The 24,364-nt window shown below is 39.1% G+C and overlaps 1 protein-coding gene across 6 annotated transcripts; it reads right to left on the bottom strand.

Moving 5' to 3' along the window:
- Nucleotides 1-1,852: 1,852 nt before the first annotated feature.
- Nucleotides 1,853-23,585, bottom strand: usp10 (ubiquitin specific peptidase 10). 6 transcript variants are annotated; one of them, XM_030162816.1, is made up of 15 exons: nucleotides 23,320-23,585; nucleotides 18,561-18,629; nucleotides 17,688-17,733; nucleotides 17,295-17,354; nucleotides 13,928-15,151; nucleotides 11,339-11,430; nucleotides 10,898-11,007; nucleotides 10,751-10,809; nucleotides 10,567-10,670; nucleotides 10,133-10,232; nucleotides 8,581-8,761; nucleotides 7,619-7,784; nucleotides 6,776-6,920; nucleotides 4,544-4,609; nucleotides 1,853-3,838 (listed from the first exon to the last, which is right to left on the bottom strand). In XM_030162816.1, exons 1-15 carry the CDS (start codon nucleotides 23,338-23,340, stop codon nucleotides 3,651-3,653), a joined length of 2,631 nt encoding a protein of 876 aa, XP_030018676.1. In that variant the 5' UTR covers nucleotides 23,341-23,585; the 3' UTR covers nucleotides 1,853-3,650. The 6 variants fall into 6 exon arrangements, with proteins under 6 accessions (XP_030018676.1, XP_030018697.1, XP_030018664.1 ...); XM_030162837.1 differs by lacking the exon at nucleotides 17,295-17,354; XM_030162804.1 differs by lacking the exon at nucleotides 23,320-23,585 and having other exon boundaries at nucleotides 18,561-18,659.
- Nucleotides 23,586-24,364: the final 779 nt, after the last annotated feature.

Genomic DNA, 24,364 nt, shown 5'->3' with positions numbered 1-24,364 from the left:
TTCTTAATATAATAACCCCCAACTTTAATCTGGGCTTTAATAAACATCTACATCCTCAGTGAATTAAATATAGGAAAAAAACTGATTTTCACTGAAAAATGCAAAGTACAGAGGACAATTTTATAATAAATGTTGATAAGTCACTTAAGAAAGGTTAAATAGAGAGAGGAATTCATTTGGGAACTGGTGTAAAAGTAGCACTGGGTCTTTACGAGTTAAAATGACTGGCTTGTGTTGAAAAATACAACCCACTGTTTCAACAAACCGCTCCAAGATGTCGAAAAGGCAACATGGGAGCAAACGTAACATACAACCATCAAAGTGTGGCTGAGGGAGAACCATCTGAGTATAGGTGGTCTATCAGTGGGTGTTCAGAGCTGGAATTTAGCCTTCATTCTGAGGGCATGCAAAAAAAGGAGATCTTGTAGTTGTTTTTTTGACATTAATAAGTAAAATACTGCGCTTGATTGTTGCTTAGTGAGCAAAGCCACATTTCATGGTATAGCCAAGCTATAGTAAGGGAGGAATAAATAGTAGGGGATACCAAAGGGCAGGAAAACCCTTACAAGGCAGATATTTCAATGATGGGTCTGCCTCCCATTAAACCAAACAGTGGTGAACTGAGACATGGTCCTAAAGAGCACCCTGGGCTTAGAGGCAGCCAGATATAACACACGACATGCAGTGTATTTTGACACAAGAACAGGGGACCAATTAGCAGCACGTGGTAGACCAAAGACTCTGAGGAGTGTTGTTGTTTTGGTTTATTGTGCACATTGTTCTGTAGGCCAGTCCACAGTGTAGAGACTGCAGATGTTTTTACTGTATTATAAGAAAGCCAAGTAGTCCTCTGACTACACTTCATTAGCAAACTGCTTTTTGCACAATCATTTATTTGAACAATAAACAAAATAGAATGCTGGAGGCTTAAAATTAAAAGACAGTATAGATTTTGTTTTTAGGTCAATATCCCAACAAATCCCAGCAGACAATAATAGTGTTAGGAGCACATACTGAAAAGAGACATTATTGAAGCATTTCACCAGCAAATTTCCTGACCAGCCATAAAAGACTGAGATAAAACTGTACAACAGAAAGCTCAAGGTGTCCATTTTCAAGTTCCAACTTCCAAACATTCTGCGAAGGGGAAGGAAAAATGCAAATTAACAGTGTCACAATTTGTGTAGAATTGACTACAAAGCCAGCAGCACAACTGAACTGTTATTAAAGTTAGATGTACTGACTGATTAAACAGCATGCCTCTGTTTGGTGTGTGGAATGAGTGGTGGACTGACGAGAAATGGCAACAATACTTTGGATGGAGAAGGCAAAAATAACATCTTGAATAGAAATTGCGGGGAAGGCAGTTAGGCCGATAATGTTGTCCTTTGGTTTACCTGGGAAAGGTTTCTAACTGGAAACCCACAAGATAAAAGTGAATTGCAACTATGCATCACATAAAGATGGTCTATCACAAAGGTTAAAATAATTTAAAACAAGTGTGCAATATAATGCCAGATTTGAACTCTGATCTAACCAGTGTCAGTGAAACTTACCAGCAACTAAGGGGCATGCTAACATTAGAAACAAAGATAAAAAGGAAGTGCACAGTAAAGAGTGGAAGGGACCTACTCTCACCTGTGTACCATGGTTTAACAAGAGTGACAAGAGTGTGAAAAACATTTTTAAAAAGTCTGTGTGAAAGGATTTCTAAAACTGGACAAACTGAAACCATTTAGAAATACTTTAAGTTGATAAGTGTTAATACTGAAATCCTGACACTGTTTGGAATGAAATGGGACTTGAGCAAAACAGAGGTATGAAAAGACAAAGTGACAAAAATGGAAATAAATATCAAGCAAAGAACTAGTTTGATTTTATTCATTGTTGTGCTTTAGCCTGTGTAATTTCTTTTCAAACACCAATTCAAATGCAAGCATATTTCTGAATGGATCGAGAGCACGGGAACATCCAATAAATGATCAGTGACAAAAAGAAAAAAAAAAAAAAAAACTAACATCTTTTAGTAATTCAAACAAAAAAAAATATCACAATCAATGAATGATCCAAAATTAATATCTTCAACAAAAGCAAACACTATCTCCTCTTGTGCGCATGTCTGGGGTCTTGCAGAGATTAGCACAGGATGTAGTCCCACTTCCCCTCAACACTAATGTTACCTCGACTGTGAGGAAAAAGCTGAGCCACAAAGAGTAAATACAGATTTCAGGTACATTCCCCTAACTCCTCAGACATTAGACGAGCTGTTGCTGTCTGAATAGGGGTAGACTCGTACGCTGAGTGGAAAAACATCACACATGGAACCTAAGGCAGCCCCCGCCCCCCCCTCTGCTGTCTGTTGAGTTGGGGGGAGAGGGGTGGTGTGGCTCAAAACTACACTGATAAGCCACCTATACACAGGTGGAACCTTTAGACAAGTAAAGACAACAAAAATATGTCATGGATAAGGAGGAAATGTACAAAGTAAACAAGGGCAGGTTTTGCAGTGGAATCTGTCTTAATTGGTTGCCATCTCTCCAGTGCAAGAACTGAGTCTCAAAACTAGCAAGGTCCTTAAGGACCCAAACAAGTTTTCAGTCAGCTAGAATTTTATATTTTTATTCTTTTTTTTAATACATTTTAAGTCTAAATATCTGCAAAATATGCATTTGCCTGTCACGTCTTCAATCATCAACGTATACTTTGTGCACAGAAGCTTTTTAGTTATCACTTTAATTCTAAAGCGCATTAATTTTTTTTAGATAGTCTTTCTAAATCTAAACCCAGATAGCATAACAAGAATCTCTCAAACAAGAAAGCTGCTCAGTTTCCATATCCCCGATCTTTTTTTTTTTTTTTTTTTTCCTGTTTTTGATGGCTCAGGTTGTACCTAGATTTAAAAGCATCAGAAAAGTGAGGAAATGGAAGAGGAGGAGGAGTTGATGGCAGAACACAATCTAGCCTTGAAAGGAGAGACTCATGATAATGCTGGTGCTGGGCCATTTCAATGCACTAGGGCACGATTCAAATAGGCTTTTGAAACTGCTGCAAATTCATCAGGACAACAGTTCTCCTTACTAAAAGGCAAACACTGATACTTGTCATTTCCTTAAAAAAGGTCATTCAAACCAGAGAAATTTCCCCAGCAGTCCATGTTTGCAGCCTGTGGTAGATAGTCCATCCTGTGTGTGAGTCCACTGTTCTCTATCCAAGCCAAGCTGTGGGCGCAAGTCAGAGGCGAGTCTCGGGTCCTGACCTGTAACCCCACTCCACCTCGGTCTATTCAACAGTCCTTCCTCGCTGCTTTTTGAAACAAAACGAAACAAAAACAAGAAAAAAAAAAAAAACAGCAGTGGTGCACAGAGAAGAGAGAGCAGTCACAGGGAATTTTTTTTGTGAATGCAGCTTGTTTCTCTTCTTCCAAAAGAAAAAAGAGACAAGGAAAAGGTGTTGGAAAAGCTGGTTCTCAGGAAAGCAGGGACAGGAGGGAAGAAGAGGAAAATCTTGCAAGAGAACAAGTTGGGCAGTGTTCCTGTTCATTAATTTGGTGTGTTTGTGTCATGTACGTGTACTGTCAAGAGTGCATTGTGGGTGTGTGTGTTTGTGTGTTCGGGTATGCTTGCGTATATGTTGCGGGTTTGTGTGTATGTCTACAGCAGGTCGACGCGGCGGTAGTACAGCAGGTAGGCGGTGCGCTCTGCAGTCTGCCTCATCACCTGGTACTGGTTGATGACCTTCACTGTCTGGTCGTCAATGCGCAGCCAGCCGTTAAGACCAATGTGGAAGACATCCGTGGTGTAATGACCGCCTGTCGCACTGTTCCCATGGTGATAGACAACTGGTACAGAGGAAATAGAAGAACCATGTTTCAGAGATGTGGCAAGTTTCTAAAAAAACCTTATCTTCACTGTTTATGTTATTGATCTGAGACTATAAACCAAATTCTCATCCTGTTTTCCTTATTGTCCCATTGACGGCGCTATACATATAATTAACTATGTAAGTGTGAAAGTTTACGCAGGCAATTAAATTCAGTCCTTCAACTGAAAAAGGTATACACAATTGATAACTTCAACTAAATCCATCAGAGGTGATCAGATTTTGCATTACTCATTATTGTCATATTTTAATTTGCCTGGCGCCTACCCATCAGCTGTGTGCGCAAAAATTATGAAAGCAAAGGGAAAATAGAGGTTGATTAATTACAATGTTTTTTCTCCAGTCAGATGATGTATTGCTTGGAAAAGCAATACAAGACTTTTTATCCAAAAAAACCTCTTCTCATTTATTGTGACCAAATGTATTCCCTGGAGTCAAATGAAAAAGGAAAACTACTGTCAACCAGATGTATTGGGGTTCGACACAGAGGAGATCAGGGGTTCTTTAAGTTTCCTTCCACGAGGATCCAAATCCATTTTAATAAATTAACAATAAACTGCCTCTGATTACATGCTACAAACAACTCGTGTATAAAACATATTGCTGTGGCTGACGTACATAAAAAAAAAAAAAAAAAGTAAAAAAACAAACAAAAAACACTCACCTGCGAAGAGCCTGTAAGTTCTTTGGCCTTTCACAACTTTGCTTCGCACTCCAGAGGACAAGAGATCTGAAAGAGCATTGCAGTCGTTAAACTCAGCTCAAACTCGAATCCAAGGATGTAATATCCCACTAGCCTCCATTAAATAGAAAAGTGGTAGTTGGAAGTAGCTCTGTCCGCTGACAAACGACATGACTGACAACACAGATGGACTACATACAAAATAGCAAACGGCACGACTCCAACATAACTGACAAATTGTAGCAAGTTGAGTGGAAAAAACAAATGGTTTTCCAGTTATGCTTCAGAAGCAAAATGACAGACAAATGCTGATTGCTACTTCCCCCTGCAATATATGCAGAATGGAGACATTTACAGCAGAGACCAAAACATTAAGGAAAAGAACACATTTTTTAAAAAAGTTTTTTTTTTTCAGTTACTATAAAACTCTAGTTTTCAAAAGCTGCAGCTACAACAAAAAAATGAGGCCCAGGAAACATATGTAATAAGGTTTATTATCCAAACTTCAATATTCATCTGAAGGCTGACCTCCACCCAGAGGTTGTACCAGATATTTTTTATTGTCTGTCATTTTGCTTGACAGGGTTGTAAAATCAAAACACATTATTATCTGTCATTTCAAATTAATTTTTTTAATGATAATGACACATATTTAGTAATATTTACTGTTCAAAAACATCTCAATGATGCAGTAACTGTAGATGCTGCTGGCTGATAAACCAACATGATATCATGACTAATGTAAATATATAAGACCCTTTTAATTGGTGTGTTATCTGTATGCATTATAAGCTTTCCACATGTATGTTCATGCCATGTCAAATACCACACACTGAGGGCTAGAGTTTGGGTTGTATGAACTGGAGATCTTTGTGTAAATTGACACACCATCAAATGGCACTGAAGGACATGTGAAAAGTAGAAAATGCGTATGTATAGCACGCCAAATGCCATAAGAACTGGTGTATTACTTGCTTGTCCTTCATCTTCCACCGTATCAGTCCCTCTTTTTTCACATTTATCAATGCCATCACATTTTCTGGGCATTTTAAAATAACTACGGAGACTTGGCTGTCTTGTCATTTTGCGCTAGCAAAGTAGTATACAAATTTTGGCCAAAGTCAGCTGAACAACGAGACAAGTCTTGACAATGACTGATTAATATGCACACTGGCCACCAACTGGTCAGGGGGTCTACTACAGGTGAACTAACAGTGAGTAATTTGACAGAAGTACCAGTGTTGTGCTCAGCGTAGTTGTGAACGGTGGCGCTGTAGGGTTTTTATATATATATATATATATATATATATATATATATATATATATATATATATATATATATATATATATATATATATATATATATGTGTGTGTGTGTGTGTGTGTTTGTGTGTGTGTGTGTGTATATATATATATATACACACACACACACAAACATAAAGGTAGGATGCTGTTATGAACTGATGCCTTGTTAAGAGAGAGACAGACCAGCGATCCTCTGTTCAGTGCTGTAAGAAAACTTTCTTTGGTAGATTACCCTCAGTATTTTAATCTGTCAAAATGACAGACAGCCTTCAGAATTTTCCGTCGTCTTCAAAAAAAAAAAAAAAAAAAAAAAAAAAAAAAAAAAAAAAAATCAGTCAGTGACTGAATATTTTCGGTTAACTCGACCTCTGCTTCCACCACCTTTATTTCCTGTTTCCTCCTAAGTGTCACTTCCACATCAACACCAACAAATTAAAAACATAGCAACAAATATTTACACATTAAATATTTTGAAAAAACTGTTGCAACCAGACTGTTAGAGCATCATACTGTGTTGTTTCATGTAGCTTTCAAAACCAATATTCCCAGAGAAAGACTCATCATGCGGTTAAAGATTAATGTGTCTCTCGGGAAACTATATTTTTTTTCATGTAAATTGTACCAGTGTGAGCAACTCATGAAACTAATTCTCTAATGTTGAAAATAAGGAAAACATAGCTGCTTCTTCATCAAATTCATCATGTGATGCCAGAAATGCAGACCTGAATTCTCATAAATGTCCCAACGTGGCAGCTGCAAACCTGAAACTAATACTCACAGGATGGATCATAAACTGCAACAACCTCAAAATTCACACCTGATCCTACACCTAGTTTCAGTCATGTTTGTCTTGAAACCGAGAGCCCTTGTGTATTAAAACAGTGCACTGCATTTACACCGGGTCTGTACCTTTGCTGATTTCCAGGTCCACAGGGTAATCAATGTTCTTGGTCAGTTTCTGGCAGCCTCCAGTCTTTTCAAAGACAAACCTCTTGAGATGGAGCACCAGCACAGGGGGCAGCTCTTCCAGAGTCACCCTCCGACTGATCTCAATCTGAAAGAGAGAACAAAATCAGACATGCAGTTAGAGAACATACTGTGACAGTTTTGTCCCAGAGAGTATACTCTTTAAAGAACCCAAAAATTTATTAGTAACTAAGACAAAGATGAAAGTGAATACATTTCTTCTGAACAAAACACAAAAAGGGAGACAGCAAGTACAGAACAAGAGGTAACATTTTATAAGAAACACAAGAGGGTGCTGGGAACTTAAAGCCATCAATAGTAACTCAGTCAGTTTTTAAAGCTTTTATTAAGATCCAAGACCAGAGTCAGGCTGTGGAACAAAGTTTACAATCCACTAAATGACAAAAGGGTCAGGGTCAAAATGAACTGTTGATGTGTTTAAGAAGACAAAGACCAATAAACCCATAATGCAACTAGAGGACAGATGTTTTAGTACAATAAAACTTCACTATCTGTACTCTGGTTATCAAAGATTCAAAGAAATTAAGATTTATATCTAATGCTCTGCAACAAACATCCCCATTGATGGGCATTAATCCATCAGATCAAAGATGTGACTCCAAATCACAAGTATTTGCCAAGAATAGCTATGTATTCACCCTCTATTTAAGACTGTTGAATTAATTACTTTGAAGGGGAGAACCAAAAGTCCATTTTTGTGCAATATGATTTGAGTCGATGGTAAATATGACACCTGCGTGTGACCTAAAATGTAATTTTCCTTACCTCCTGCTTGGTTTTCGAAGTGTAGCCCTGGACTGACTCTCGCGCCACCAATGTTTCTAAAGCCTCCTGGACAGTACGAATCTTCTCTGACTGGATGTCCAGCTGCAGAGTAAAGAAAGGCTGGAGTGTGGCTGACTCCTTAGAGTTTTGTTGATACACCACCGATCTGACAAAGAAACCAAACATCCAGTTAGACAAACTATAAGGCACCAAGAACCTGCTGGCTTATACTACTGAGGACGACTATGATTAAAGACATTTCAACACAGAAATAGTCAAAATAATCAGAATTTATTACACAACTACATTTTCCATATCTTCAAATAAACTTGTTGTTGCCATAAATGTTAATGTTTTTTTTCCGTGCTTAATTTCACAAATACCACTTGATGACATGGCATTTGAAATTATACTGCATACATGAAACTGCCAGACTCAGTGGGTGAATACACCACAATCCATAAACAGACACTCCTGTATTCCATTTCTCTCTGGTTGCAACCATCTCTAAGAAAATAAGCCTTTAAAACACTGTGCAACCAGTATAGACAAGGACTGTGCCAGACCAGAACCTCACAGAATATATTATTTAGGCAGACTACACCCGCACAGGTTCTTAGCTTTCAGTTTTGTCTGAAAGTTAAGACCTTTGTTTGTGGACACGCACCCCACATTCTGCCGCTGGGGCTACTGACCACGACTGGCCCACAGCGGCTGTTCATCTGAAGGGCTAGTTTAAGATAGGTCACTTCATGTCACCAATAAATTGGCTAAGAAACATTTAGAAGTACAAATGAAGATGGAATAATTATCTTCTGAGGCTGACATTGAGACTTTTCACTGAAGCTTTAACTGCAGAGTAAATAAATCTGATGTTATTACTAAGAGACTATAATCCAAGAAAAGTACATAGAGTTTAAAAACAAAAAAACACCCACACATCCGTTCACATTTAAATATACCTGATGTGACCACCAAATATGTCAGTGATGGGCGTGCGGACAAAGTCAGCTTGACGAGTGATGGAGGTCTTGTTTCTAGGGCCGACCTGCTCCCACTCATCCTCACTCCCTTCTTCCTCTTTATCAGCAACATCCTCTTCCACACCCGGTTGGGACTCCGGCCCATTGGGCGTGGAAACTTCTGTTAAAAAAAAAAACAAAAAACAAAAACAAAATACAAAGTTAAGGTGATGCTAAACATTAAAATAGAATCATACAAGTCAACTGTAATGGGACGCATTAATGAAAATCTTTCGGAGTCTCACCATTTCCAAGATCATGTAATAATAATAATAATAATAATAATAATAATAATAATAATAATAATTTCTATGGCACCCAAAGCGGTTTACATTATTGATTCATTATGCATTCACTCTCACATTCTCACTCTGGTGGTGGTGAACTACATTTTGTAGCCACAGCTGCCCTGGGGCAGACTGACGTAAGGCTGCCAATTCACACCAAACAGCTCCTCCGACCATTCATACGCATTCATACACCAGTGTGACTGTCACTGAAGACAAGGTGGGTGAAGTGTCCCACCCAATGACACAACGGACTGACCAGGACAGAGCAGGATTCGAACTGCCAACCCTTAGGTTATTGGACAACCCGCTCTACCTCCTGAGCCATGGCCGCCCCAATGTGATTATGTAGATGTACTTTTAGTATTGTTGTAGTACAACTCTCATGAAATTTGTATTGATTAAATCTATTTAAAAGATCCAGTCACGAGCTCAGTCCAACTATCCGATCCAATTCTGCCAAAACATTAATTTTCCAAACGCTCTATTCTGAACCACCAGACTCAATCAACCGCAAGGATTTTGCCTCACAAAACTGCTACTACTGGAGAATCTGAATTTAAGTACTAATGTACTGCAGTGGCACTACAACACAGGTTGCAGAAATACACTTTGTGTCAGGGAGCTCCCAGAGGTTAAAGAGCGCTACAGTTCCCCATGACAAAAAAGACTGACGGTAGGAAACATGGCAACTATACTCTAAATACAGCCTACATGAAAATGGATTGAAAATGGATGGATTAAATTGATTTTTGGCTGTCATTTATTTGTTAATAAAAAACAGTTTAAAAAAACATTTCAGAGCCTGGTATGGTAGTGCTTAAGTGATTCTCTGTCATACGGATGTCCCTGAACTACTCATCTCTCACATTCAAACCTGAAAATACAGACTCTGATCACCTCCATTTCAATGTGATTCCAGCTTTGTAGCAGTTTTCAGAATCATGCAGTTGGTGGACTTGGGCCCAGACGAGGGATATGGTTACACTTTAAACTGCTTTTAAAAAGATGAACGTTAAAGATGTGTCCAGAATCAAACAGCAATTATTTCTAAAACCTTTCAGACCTACCTACAGGATTAATTGTTTTGATGCACTCTGAATGCACAGGAAGCACCAGTGCACCAGTACGCAGCAGCTGAATTCAATCTGACACCTAAGAAAAGTATGATATGCTTTTGATACACAAATGATTAAAGTGCTTACTCTCTTCCTGAGGCGAGATAAGTTTTTTCAATGCCAGCATCTCTTCATGCAATCCATTGAGAGTGAAGCCAAGATACTCCTCCGCATCCTCTTGTCGACCCTGTGAGCGGAGCAACAGAACATGAGTGCCTACAGTTAAATACTCCTCTGCTGACTCAACATGTTAATGTGCAGACACTGTTACATGAAGTGCACAGGTCTTATTAAACATTACAAGATAAGCATCTGATTTCAGTCATCTTGCTCATTAAAATTACATCAGGAACGACTTCATTCAGGTAAGCTGTCAAATTAGCCATCAAAAACTGAAAGATGTGCATTTATTTAAAAAAAAAAAGAACGTTTTCTTCAAGCACTGTCTGTTCAAAGAATGAAAAAACCCTGACACATTACAGATTTTTCATTGTTCTATAATGAAGGGAAATGCAGCCCACCTTCTCAGAGAGACTAGACTTGATGAGTGTGAGGAGTCTATAAATGTATGTCGGTTCAAAAGGTACACCAGGTCGAATGTCTTTCACGACCTTATCACCAACAGCTGTGAAAACATTTGTAAATCAGTAACACAGACAGCAGCCTAATTCACAGGAGTTTTGGGCATCCTGTCCAAAGCCTCACCTTGCTGCTTGGCTTTAGATGGCACGGGCATGTTGTTGAACTCATTCACGAGCCTTACACTGTCAGAGATGGACAAACGGGGACATCACTGAGCAAAATATACTTTCACAGAGTACACTGATGTGTGTGTAATGAGATACCACTTACAAGTTGTCTATCATGGGTGTGGAGGTACAGGGTCTCTGTGTCTCATTATGCAGAGGAAAGGACTTCATCAGGTGATACATGGGAGGGCAAGCAATCAGGGCCTGTAGGGTCTGAGTGTACGGAGTCAGGGAGTATAACAATTGCGCAGAAGAGCAACATAACCTGCTGTAATACTCTGTAGCCATCAATAAATAAATAAATTCAGAACCCCTCATCTCATTTCCTGGCTTTGACATTAAGTTTCAACACAACCAAAAGAGAAGAAAAACCACACATCTCCAAAAAAGAAACAACATTCATCTGTGATAAAAAAAGAATTGCCAAAACAGAGCGACACTTCCTGATATAATACAAACATTTTGGCTCAAATGTTATTATGCTGTAAGGACATCAGTTAAACATGAAAATATCCAAATTAGGTTTCTCTGCGTGAAAGGATACAGCGTTGATATAGCACCAGTTTCCCTTGTTGATCAGTCCTCTCGGCTGCAAAGACACTGGTTTATGTATCAACTTCACATTCTCAATAAGTTCTGGGGATTCAAACAAACATTGTTTATAAGACGAGGCCCTGTATTACTGCAACAAACAATGAAGAGCCATGTTGGTATGATGACAGAGAATAAACAGTAAATGATGAAGCAAAATGCAGTTTAACAAACAAATGTCCCTTTTTCCAATCACGCCACTTGTGACGAGAGCACGAGTGACTGTTTAAATTAGAACAAGACCTTCCTGTACCACGCCTAGGAAGGGAGGCTGTCACTGTCACACAGTTCCCATGGTAACGTGGACACAGAATCATACAATGGATTTATGAAACATTAAAAGATGACAAAAATTGAGCCTGTGTTCATTGCCAACATTAAACTGTCTGATGATGCTCTGATTAGATTCACAATTTTAGATCCAATATAACAACATAAACACATGCGCAGTATGTTGAGGTTTGTGTATTTTCAGCCTCTGCTTACAAACAAATCTTACATTTAGAACTGTTGAGCCTTGACAAACACACTGCTCTATTCGTACAAGCCAGTCGTTGGCAGGTGGATTACTAAGCTTACAAAGAGCAACAAGTTCAAACTGATGTATTTCTTCTTTTACACATATGAAGTGCTCTTATCGAACCCCCGTTTATGTCAGTGCTTGAGATTTCATAAACCTGCAGTCATAAACATCCTGAGGTTATGGAGCAAAGGGGGGTAAGTATTTAAGTTGAAATTTAAAGATACAGAGAACACTTACAGGAAATGCACTACCGCATACAGTGTGGAATATTCAATGCTAGGGCATATTGCAGTTTTACAGTGTGTAAAAGCAGCTGGTCGGAGGCTGCTACGACTAAACATACCAAATAAACAAGCAGCAATAAAAACTGCTTTGCAACTGAAATACAATTGCACAAACAGTGAGTGATGTTCCCATCTGTCTGTTATCAAACTGCCCAGTGCAGACAATATATATTCAACCATTCAGCCTCAAAAAAAAGTCTAAGCAGTGAGTATGACCCATTGGTGATCACTTTTTATGATCTCCCTGTTTCCGCTGTCATAAATATTTGTTAGGGACGGCTAACAAACTCAGCTGCAAGTTTTCGTAGTTTATAAACAGTGATATTTTTTTAAGTAAATGAACAATATGCTGTTTTGCAAAATGGCTGGGGATCGCAGAAAACATTGTTTTGAACATTTGCTCACAAGGGTAAAACAAAAACCCAAACAGAATAATATTGAGAAGCAGTGTAGACACAAAAAACCTGCCACCCCTGGTTTCTTTTCACAAACTTCTAAGAGAACATAAGCATACTATAACCTGCAGCGTAATGTGGTTTATCCAAACAAACAAACACTACATATTGCTTTTTAAGGAGACGAGCACTGGTGTGTCTGGCAAAAACAAGATTTACTTGGCACAGTGAAATGGTTCGCATGTTGTATGCATTTCCAAGGTCTTAAATGAATGAAACCAAAAGCCTTCTCATATAACACTTAACTGAGCTTGCTGTGGTGCTCTCAACCAATCGTTCTCGACATGAGGCCAACCCACAAGTGTTTGGATTCAGTTGATTCTCTAGTTTGACCTGATCAATGAGATTTTTGAAGAAATCCCTTTCTCCTCTTTTGGCTGAAATACAGTCAAGGCTTTACTTCTGCTGACTCAATGTTTCTATGAACAACGAATGTATGACTTTCTCCAGCCACCAAGAAATTAGATAATCAGCGGTTTGACTGTAGTAACAGCAGATGTGTGATCATTATGACAAAATTCTATCTAATCTGTGGCTTTAAATGGCAGGCCAGGCAATTTGCATGTCTTGGTATAAAGTATGACCTATGAAATAATGTTTAACAACTGTCTAACAATCTTAGTATAAGTTCAAATTTAATCCTAACAACAAAACAAAAAAAAATTGTATATTTTACATTATTTTTAAGTATGTGCTGCTTAAAAATTTCTGAAAAAGAAGACAGGTCATTGGTACTGTATTGTTCTACACATTATTATATCAAACTCCTTACAACTCCTATAAAGGTGGAATTATGTGCTTATATTGTACGTTTGTGGGGGGAACCTTCCATTATTCAAAGCAGGGCAGTCCTGGTCTGTGTACATGTAGAAACAAAGTAACAAGCTAAACTAAGTTAGAAAAATGTGACCAGTGATTTTATATCTGACATCTATTCTGGACATACTACCACCATCTAGTGTTCATTTTCCACACGTGTGACATATCTGAATGTTTCAATGCATCAACACCTTAAAAAGCAGAGTATGCAGCTGCATCTTAATGAGCATAAAAGCTGCAACACATCAAATCTGATCACTTTTAAACTATCCCTTAACTTTGCCATTATCCTCTAAAATCTAATGTTTAAAAACAAAGCAAAAGAAGTTATAAGCAGTGACAGTATGTGGATGGTGTTCCAACATTGCCACCGAGTGGATTGAAAGGGAATAAGATGTGATGCCCAGAAAAAAGGTCAGCTGGTGTATTTTTCAAAGATTATCACCATCTTTAAATTATACCTGCGAGTTTAGGGGCCATAGGATCCTCTGATACGTGGACAGGGCCTTCTTTGACCTCCCCAACTTTCTCTAGCTGCTCTGGCGTAGCAAGGGAAGGGGCGACCACTTCCACAACATTCTTTACCTCTACAAAGGCCTGAGGGCCCCCAGGCAGAGGCTTGGAGTTGTGGAAAAGGCTAGCCCAGGATTTGGGGAGGTTGGCAGTAGGTGCAGCTGCAGTTGCGGGCGAATGGGCCTGGTCTGTCTCTGCTGGCTGAGCAGCAGAGTCTGAGGAGACCTGCTGAGCCTGCTCCTCACTCTCACAGTCCTCTTTGTGTCCATCTGCACTGACAGGAGTATCAGGCTCTGCTATCCCATTGGCCACCCCACTGTCTCCGACTTCCCTCGCCTCCAGTTCAGTAGTCATGACAGAAGTGGTGACAGGAGGGGTGGCTGCAGCAGCTGAAGGAGGAAGTGGTGATTTGGAGCGGGGGCTGTGTGGAGTATCTGAGAGTTCAGGGCTCTGTGGAGCCAAATGGTCTGGCTGCAGATCTGCAGTCCTCGGTCCCTCTGTCATTCCTCTGCTTTGAGAGGAGGATGAAGAGGAGCATGTTGCAATGCTGCCATCTGATAAAGAGGCAGCTCCACTCGTTAAGTCCAAAGAAGAGTCATCAGGGCTGTCACAAGTCCTCTGATTGGAAGTGGGTGTGGGGGCTAACTTAACTGCTGCCACTGATGTTACTGTGGAGACAGGAGCAGGGCCAGCGAGTTCAGGCCCCGACAACACCTTACTGTCCACTTCCTCAGCACTGTGGTGTGGGGCACCGAGTGCATGTCCGTTCACCAGTGCTGTCATAGGTGTCCCATCTGCTGCATTGCTGCTGTTAGCGCCAGTTGACGGGTCCAGGTAGTTGTAATACCCCGGCGGTCGCTTTTTCTTTTTCTTTCTCTCTCGCTGTCCGAGGCTGCCAGGGACTCCGTCCATGTCCTGGCAGGCCTGGTGATTGTCCAGGGCTGAGGTCTCTGAGTCAGGGCCATCCAGCGAGTTGAAGTGGGTTCCGTCAGGGACATCAGCTGCAGGAGGAGTGGTCTGTTGGGCCTTCTGGGCCGGCTGGCAGCCCAGGATGAACTCTGGAGCCTGGGGGTTCAGAGTGCTTGATACCTTGTATAAAGGATCGTTGACTCCAATCGGCTTGGAATCCATCACCTCATCAACGCCAAACTCAATGCGCTGATAGTCTTCTGCTGCAGATAACATTTAAATCAGTTAGATACACAAAGTCATGTTCCTAATCACAGCCTAAAATCTCAGTATAAAACCAGAGTGTGGTAATTCTAAACATGTGAGCCATCACCCTAAAGGGCTGGTAGGAGCCCTCTGATAGGATCAGACAAAATAAAAGGACAAATGCCCTTCTGGACCTATTTTTAGTGCAACAACTACTGTTGTGTCTATGCCTGATTAAACTACATTCCTTCTGGGCCTATGCGAGTCCCAGGAATACTACTAATAAATCCAAGAGTCACATGACTCAATGTACAAGACTTTTCCATATGCAGAAGATCATAGTATTGTCTTAGGATGGGTGGATCTTATATTCTATATACATTTTATATTACTAGTGCTGTTACGATTCCAAATATATGACTTCTGTGCAATACTCACCCTAAGTATCAGTTTACCAATACTGAAACAATATGACAAAAATCTAAGACATTATGAAATAATATGAGTGTACATGGACCTTTTTATGGAGACTACTTTTTGGAGGGCCTAGTTTTATTAATTGTCATTTTTATTGTAATTTTCCTCAAAAGGCAATTAGAAAATACACCAAATTGAGCACAGGCTGCTGCCAGATTTTCACAAACAGAAAACATGTCTGTTCTAATCATTGTGCCATTGCATCTTAGAGCAGCACAATGCGTTTCTCTTGCAGGCCTGGAGAATCAGCATCAGGCTCACAAAGTGTCTCTGTCACCTCTGGTTTTACATTTTCTCTTTTCTCAAAATACTTTCAAGAGGAATAGACAGTCATTCTTTGTGTTGGTTGTTTTTAAGATTTGACAGAAGCTATCAACACTGTGAGGTGAATGCAGGCTTGTCAAACTGATGGTTAAATTTCACTAGTCACAAAAATCAGTTACACTCAGATGAGTTTTTAACGGTATTTGAGGTCATGCCTATGGAGTAATTAACCTGCATTATTCATCACATTAGCTGACATGATACTCTGAATTCTCCCTGCCGTTGGTCTGTGTATGTTTATACATCTACAGAAGCCATCAGTGGTGTCAAAGTGCCACAATCTTTTCTGTGTGGTTTGTCTACTTTGTCATGGACGGTTGTGCATGTTTACCCTCTTACCATTACCATGAAAGCTGCAGGAGGGGTAGTGAAATTTTAAAAAAGTGGCATCCCCACCGAGTAGACTACTGGTATTCTCAAAGTACTATTAAGTGGGACAGTTTAACTGCATGGTATTGTACATTTCTAGTACCAGTGCAATGTACAATACTATTTACAAGGCCTACTTTTAGTACATTTGAGTCCTAATCCTTCATTCTTACTCATTTCTTACTTAAGATCTATAAGTTCAGATGCAAAAATGGAAGCTGTAGTCTATAACGTGTAAATAAAATTTAAACTTAAAAACTGCACATTAAGAATGTTCACTGATGTGTGTTAATGTTCTGAATAAATTTTATATTTGTGTTATCTAGCAGTTTCATGAAGTTAAAACAATGCACACTGTTGAAACAGAAGTATCATTTAGGTTCATTGTTACATTGCAGATTAAATAAGTTATTATGCAGTGAGAAGCGCAAAGTGAAAATGTGAACAAAGAGGAAGACATTAGTAAGTGCAAATCAGAAAAAATAATCCAGATCCCTTTCATTGTGACACAGCTGACTGGTCACCACCACCAGTAGACCACCTGATGGTCTGTAAGGGTTAAGAGATTATAAAGACGGTAGTTACATCCTCTACAGGGATTAGAAGGCCCTCTGTTAGTGTCACTGAAAACACACTTCATGACTGTAAAATGCATTCAGCGGAAATCTTGATAATGTATGGCTTGATAGTTACACACATGTTAGCGATCACATAAAACCATTGCTATGCCCTTAGTAAATAAGCTGTGATTGTTAAATTTTACAAAAACTCAAATTTCATTTTAATTTACTCGAGAAAAATGCATTTTATGCAAGAGGGTAAGATACTCCACAGTATCTTGAGCATGCAAAGCTCTACAGATTTTAACCAACAGGCAAGAGAAAGAATACAGGCGCAAGGTTTAGAAAGCCACCAGTTTTTGAAACTTGGATTTTCAGTTTTACAGCAAACAGCTAGTGAAGCCACAGGGTGTTGAACTCCTCAACTCACCGCAAACCTGCAGTCCCATAGACTCCATTATATAAGGTACAGCAGGAGTGCAGTAACTTCCTAAATAATCAATACAAATCAAGTTAAGGAAAATGTCATGTTCATACGGGTGCTATTTCAGTGAAAGGCGGCTGCTAATACATTTATTATTTGGTGGCTTGAGATTTCAAGATGGAAACAGCTGATCATTTCAATAAAATAACAAACTGGGATCAATGCCTTATTACTGGCAGTACAATCAATATGTGTATGAATATACATTTAGCAAAACAAAGCAAAAAAAAACAAAAACTATTTAATCATACACGCAAGAAAATACTAATATCAAATACAAGCACAGGAAACATCTGCTTCAGGGGAAATATATTTACTGTTTAAAAAAATTGTACATACCAGAAGACTGACTGACGCATGTGACTTTGTCATTGAACGGAGGAAGCTGTGAAGAGACAAAATAAATATACATATTATAATAGCTGATGCATGTCTCTGAGCTAGATGAAGTAAATTTAACTACATAGTAGATACATGAAAACCACTTGGCAATTTTTTGGACTGCAAAGGAAAAAGTAGCCCTGTGACATGTAACACTAGGGCTACAGACTCACAAATACTGAGCTTTGATTTCTCTCCCACTTTGGAGGTGAAAATATTCTATTGGTGCCAGCATAATAACATTATTTTACAGAGAGCTCCACATGATGGCTTACTTACACAATAATGTTACCGGATTTGCAAGAGTTTTGAAGTCTGTTTCACAGTGATTCATCTATTCTTTAAAGTCCATCTTTTTACATATAGATATTTGTGTCTCTTGATTTTTCATTTATATTTTTGGGGGGTTTTTTTCTCAAAATTTGACAGCTAAATCATGGAACAAGGATATGGGGGCGATGAAAGTTGATGCAGCGAGCGAAACTGGACATGGCTGGCTGCAGTACAGTGTCTGTGCTCTGCCAAGTGAGTTATCAAATGTCTTTACTGCCTCATTTTTTGTTACTAATTTAACTTTGTACAAGTTGAAGTATTACTTCAGGACATACTCTATTCTTCATTTAGGGGCACATTTGTTTTCTGTTTCTCCCATTGTGTGTAAATATTGCAATGTTAGTGGCCCAAATTTCTCAGGAAAATGCAAAGTTATCAAACCTATTCTGACCCCTCTATTCAGCACCAAAACCTCCACAGAACCTAAGAAAACCCTGAACATGATTCTGCTGACCAGCAGAGGGTGCCAGTAAATATTATTCCTTTGAAATTCCTTACCTCGACATAACATCGTGGAGTCAAAAAAAACTGGTTGATCTCATCAGGGCTGAATTCCCCGAAGATGTACTGTGGAAAGAAATTGATATAGATTGACATCTTATAGCAAGGGGAAATATGGAAAAAATGGCTTAATATTAGGAGGGACTCTGTAACTGGAAGAGATTCAAAGGCATTATCATTCGATCTCAAGGTGCAAGCAGTCTTGCAACAGTCAAGTTCCAACACTGCAATGCTGGCTTGTGCAAAGGTAAAGCATAATATTAAGTCATGAGTCATGCAACATTATACATCAACTACTAAGACAAACAGCTCAGATTTCATTTCAATAATGTTTGGCTTGAGAAAACCAGGTTTTTAATTTGTTAATATGGGATAAATGAAAGAACACTAAGCACTCATTACCAAAAACAAGCCAAAGCAAGTGTATGGATATTTTTAATTTCATTATCTTATTCAAATGTACTGGAGATACACTGCATTGAACCACACAAGAGTCCACATGTGGACAACACAAAGCAACGGAGAAAAGGTGAAATGAACTCAGTAGCCACAGTGTTAATCCTCTCAGTGAAATAAACAGTGGAACGTGGCACAGAAAAAAGAAAGTGCAGCTCAAGCATATGTAACTCTTTGCAAACGAGGCCCCACATCAGGGCCTGCATTGCTGAAATGGCACTACGGGCGACAAACAGCCACACATAATCCAGTGACCACAGGATGGCTAATACAATCACAACAGAAAGAATGTCCCTTTGCTTCTTTCTACAGGCGTGCCACACGTACCACACTAAGCTTCCTTTGCTGTTCGTTTGGACAGAGGATTACAACAAATTAGCCATCTGTATGATTTCAACACCGTTTAGTGACGACACCACACGTGCACACACAACAAGTCTATAGGAAGTGCCTGATATAACAGTGAGCAGGGCTGGGAAAAATTGCAATAAGTTCAATGTTTTTACAGAGGTTTCATCAATATTTATCTACCTTCAGTGATGTTATGTCAAAACCTTTCCACAAGTTTAAAATATTGTTACCGCATCAGTGAATTATCTCATTAGCCTTTTACAAATAAATTTACTCAGAATTACTGATGGGTTTCATCTGCAATAAAGGCCAGAAAACAAAATATTATGGCATAATTACGGGAAATGCATTTATAACCTTAGGCATACAACTATCCCTTTCTACACTTTTTAATCAGACTTAGGCTTTTATAAAGTAAAATGAGTCATCTCAGTACAGTTGATTCATCCAAACACTGATTGACCTGTGTACTCTAACCATAACAGGGGACAAAGCCAGCACTACTGTGGTCAGTCTCTTTAACTGGAATGTTGAGTTATTAATGGACAACTTGGCAGAACATAAAAATACAGCAGTGCCACTACAAATAAGGTCAGACAAGTTTTCAATAAATTCATGGAACATGCCTCTGCCTGCATTTTGCTGTGATGTAGTAATAAGATATTAATTAGTTCAGCATTTTAGAGTGCTAAGATGCTATAGAATGGGAAACACTGTCTTTTCAGTCATGTGCATCAGTAACGATTAAAGGAACATTGTAGTGACACCATACACTGATATGGTCAGTAGCAGGATACATGTAATCATCTCATTTGTTTTTAGTTATTAAAACTTAAAAAAATGAAAACTAAAAGTAATATACTGCTGCCATACATGTTACACTAAGTGGGTGATTTTAACTGCTGTTCTCTGTATTCAGTCCCTCAACTGTTCTCCATTGGAGGCAGTACATACTCAACTAAATACATAGTAAAATACTCATCTTCTGTAGGGCTGGAAACAAATGATTCACTTAATTGTTTTTCAGGAAAATGCAGAAAGCCAACCTACTGGACTACAAGAATATTTAAGACCACACAAATGTAAACCTCACAGACATAATTATGTATATTCAAATAATACCGACTGTCCCATTGAGCTACCGTGTCCAGGGGATTCCACCGAGCAGAGCAGCTCCACTTTAATAGCAGATCAATTTAAAAAAAAAGAGATAGAGCTAAAAATCTGCACATTAATAGATCTACTACTGCTGCTATTTGTGTTCTTTGACATCAGCCTAATATCTGCAGACAGCTGGGCCGCTATCTATGATCACTGCAGCCCACCTTTTGCAGTCTGTCACTCTCATAGGTGCCACTTTTTAACTGACAATGAAACACCCAGGACTGGTGGGCCACCCACAGCTCCAACACAGCTCAACTTGTGTCAGTCAGTAAACTACAGCACGTGCCCGTTTAATTAACTATTTGTTTCTCAGTTTACAGGACTGTCACATTTCAAGACAACTCATATAATAACTGTGATAATGCGGTTTCTTTTGAACCTGACCAGTAACTTCGTTTTTATGATGCAAATGTCTAAATTACATATTTTACAAAAACATATGTTCAAGTTAGACCGGTATTGTATCAGCCTACACTAGTCTGCATCACATTTCAGAGCAACAGCTGTGAGTCAGGACTAAAGCAGCGTGAGTTGAGTAGAGTAATAATGGAGAACCGGTAACTACAACTTTTAGGTGTATTTAGGTGCACTATGCATGACTGAGTTGAAAACTTGTGACAAGTTGGATGATATCCTCCTCTGTGTGTTTTGTTTGTGACTTTCCTGTGGCAGTGTGTGATGATTACCATCTCACTCAGATTTACGGTTTAGTAAGACATTTACAAAAATAAGAAAAACACTGCAATGGCAGTTTAGGATTACAAAAGCACTTGCACACAAGGGTGCTGTAATTTATCACCTACAGTGAATTCATTCGATTGCGTTGGGCCGACTCTACTATGCATGCCACGGATAGTGACTTCAGTTACCCGTTTACACAGCTTTACTGGTTTGACAAGCTGAGCCAATAACTAACACAAATAGTGTTTCACTGACACACTGAAGTGATAGTGATCTTTGGTGATATAAAATATTTCAGCTATGAACTATATTTTACTTTACGATAATCACCTCAGTGCTGATTCTGTCTGACTCAGCAGAAATAATAATGTTGTGCTATGTCTGCTGTCCTTTGATTCAACTCCTTTTTCTGAGGAAATTTAGTTTAAAGTATACTTCTTATGTCAACATTTACATTTCATTTTTTCAGCTCTCTTGTGGATTTTTGTATGTATTCATCGCTTCAAGCACAACAAATTAATGTGACAAATTCACTTTAACTTGTCTACAGAGTTTTTTTTTAAATAAACACAAAGGGTAAGAGAAGAAAATGGTTGCCAAGAGTGGCAACCAGACCAAATGAAATAGTTGACGATGGTCCAAATCTGGTTACCCAAGGAAACTGGACAACAGGTTTTTTGTCACAACTTAACTTAGTCTGTTCAAAAATTATTCTATTATAGGCTACTCACTGATAGAATAGCAATCTCTTGAATCCAAAACACAGTCAATGCCTTTCAACTGCAAAACAACATCGCTGTCTTATATGTTTGGTTATTGATTTGACAGGTCAAATAGTTTCACTGTCAGCATTTCATGCCTTTTAAGACGTGAAAAGCTGGCAGCTGTGCCTGAAAGACGTTGGGGCGGGTATTTCAGTTGTTACTCTAGGTGTGACTGAACAGAAAGCCAATAGAAACTCTTAATGTAGAGGGCAGGAATAAGTATGAAAGCATGCAGAATTAAGTCCTCGTTACAGGTTTTTCTTTCTGTGCTCGTTAACCATGAGCTTCCTCTATTCTGAGCAGAGTTTTAAGTTCAAATATCCTCCGCTACAGCCTTATTAAGATTGTGTGGACTGCTGTGCAGAGGAAATCAACTCCTAGAAACTTCAGACTGATATGATTCTTCATGCTAAGTCTTTAAATGAATCTCCCCACATGACGGCTAACTTCCTCAGATTTAATACGAAAGTAGCTACTAAGGACAGAAGTCACATGGAAACTGGCGGTGTAACAGCGCGTTCACCCAACAGGATTTGAGCAAAAAAACACCTTCTGAGTTTTTTCAATATCCAGTAAGTCTTTGCTGTCACCGAAGGCCCTCACTGTCGCATTTAATATTTAGCTAACCAGCTAGCGGAATGACTAAAGTATAACCACACCACCTGTGTACAACTGCTAGCTGGCTAAAAGCTAAGTGAACAGCGCGAAATTGCTGTATCCTGTTTCTCAGCCGTGTAGAAAGCAAACATAAATCGAGGCAGATCGTTTCTAAACCGTTACAGTGCCTCCTAACAGCCACGAAGCAAAATACTTTGCAGTTACTATCAGTTAGAGAAAATATGCGCTCGGGCAGGGCCTGTCGCAGCTCTGAGCAGGTGGGCCATGCATACACGCAGCAGTTTTCTGTGTCACTTTACGTTGGGAAATAAAACATGACACTTGAGGGATCTCACACCAAAGTGGCTCTGACATTAGATTCACCATGCCTTCACGTCATTTTGCGTAACGTGGCTGTCATATCCCAAAGACTGCAGTAAATAGTACCACTGGTCCAATTGAATGGAGGAACGTGGGGCCTGTTAGCTACCACGCTGGTGGTGTTCAATGGGGCTTAGGGGGGCATTAGCAAGCACTTTTCTCTACTTAACATTTTCAATGACACGACTAGCCAGATGTTTGAAATGACAACACGCACCGAACCAAACTGTCAGCACTGTACAACACTATTTACGGTCAAAGTGTTGTGCGAACAAGAAGCGGTTTAGAGTCTACAAATAACGCTACAGGGCGTGCGGCAGGAGTTGTTTTGAGGGCTAATGTTAGCTAGCTAGCTTAGCTACCTGGTTGCTGTGAGAAGCCATGCTCCCGGTGAGATTTTCTCTCCTCCGCTGACAAGATGAAAACTCTCCCGGGAAGGTGTTGTAGGTTTGTAATGACAGTTACAAAAGGTGTTCTACTTCGACATCATTGTCATTTTCCCAACGTTGTCCGGGCAGTCGTAGGTTTTGATCCATGTAATGCATCAGCACTTCATGCTGCTCGCATTGCCGTCACCGCCATTTCTGTCTAGCATCTTCCTCGCTTGCTAGCCGAGCCAGCGCGCGGTCGGTGGTAGTGGTAGCGTGAGCTCAAGGGATAACGGCAGACACTTCCGGTGGAGGTCTGTCGTGTGACTTCATAATAAAGTGTTTTTCCATGGCCCCAGAAGATCACCCAAGTTTGTGCTCTTATCTATTAAAAAAAATCTATCTATCTATCTATCTATCTATCTATCTATCTATCTATCTATCTATCTATCTATCTATCTATCTATCTATCTATCTATCTATCTATCTATCTATCTATCTATCTATCTATCTATTTGTCTGTCTGTCTGTCTGTCTGTCTACAATTTGATCTCTACAAAAGTAAAATAATAGGATAACCTATAGCCTATAAATAACCTGCAAATAATGACACTTTTTTTGGTTTTCTGTTTTAGTGCAAAAAAAGTAAAATTGTATTGTGAAAACGTTTACATTTACAAACTATCCTTTCACACAAAATGTGAATAACTTGAATAACCATAAACAACCTTAGATTTCCTCAGAAAAATAAATTAATTATAACAATATTATGCCTCAGCATATCATTTACACATATACATTACAATTTATAGATCACAGTGGATCTACAAATGCATAAAGCATTTGGTGACAGGCTTCTGAAACAGAAAAATATAGTATTCAGTTTAATGATTAAAACTTGTCAAGACTCCCTTGATTGTTAACGTCTTCTATGTAATTTTTGCACTTTACAAATTCATCCCATGGGCTGGACTGTACCTTTTTGGTGAACAAATATTTAGATTTAAAACATTTAAGTATATAGCCTACTACATTTCCC

This window comes from Sphaeramia orbicularis, chromosome 3 (genome assembly GCF_902148855.1).
Source record: "Sphaeramia orbicularis chromosome 3, fSphaOr1.1, whole genome shotgun sequence".
In the NCBI taxonomy this organism is placed as follows: Eukaryota; Metazoa; Chordata; class Actinopteri; order Kurtiformes; family Apogonidae; genus Sphaeramia; species Sphaeramia orbicularis.
The sequence above is the reverse complement of the archived record's forward strand: the minus strand, read 5'-3'. Positions and strand labels throughout refer to the sequence as shown.

Bases quoted from the DNA above. Each gene is read 5' to 3' on its own strand.
- usp10 (XM_030162804.1), bottom strand. From the start codon at position 18,659: ATGTCAATCTATATCAATTTCTTTCCACAGTACATCTTCGGGGAATTC. The intron at 17,355-17,687 runs GTATGTACAATT...TTGATTATTTAG, and splicing joins ATGCGTCAGTCAGTCTTCTG to GAAGTTACTGCACTCCTGCT. The intron at 10,671-10,750 runs GTGAGGCTTTGG...ATGTTTTCACAG, and splicing joins ATCTAAAGCCAAGCAGCAAG to CTGTTGGTGATAAGGTCGTG.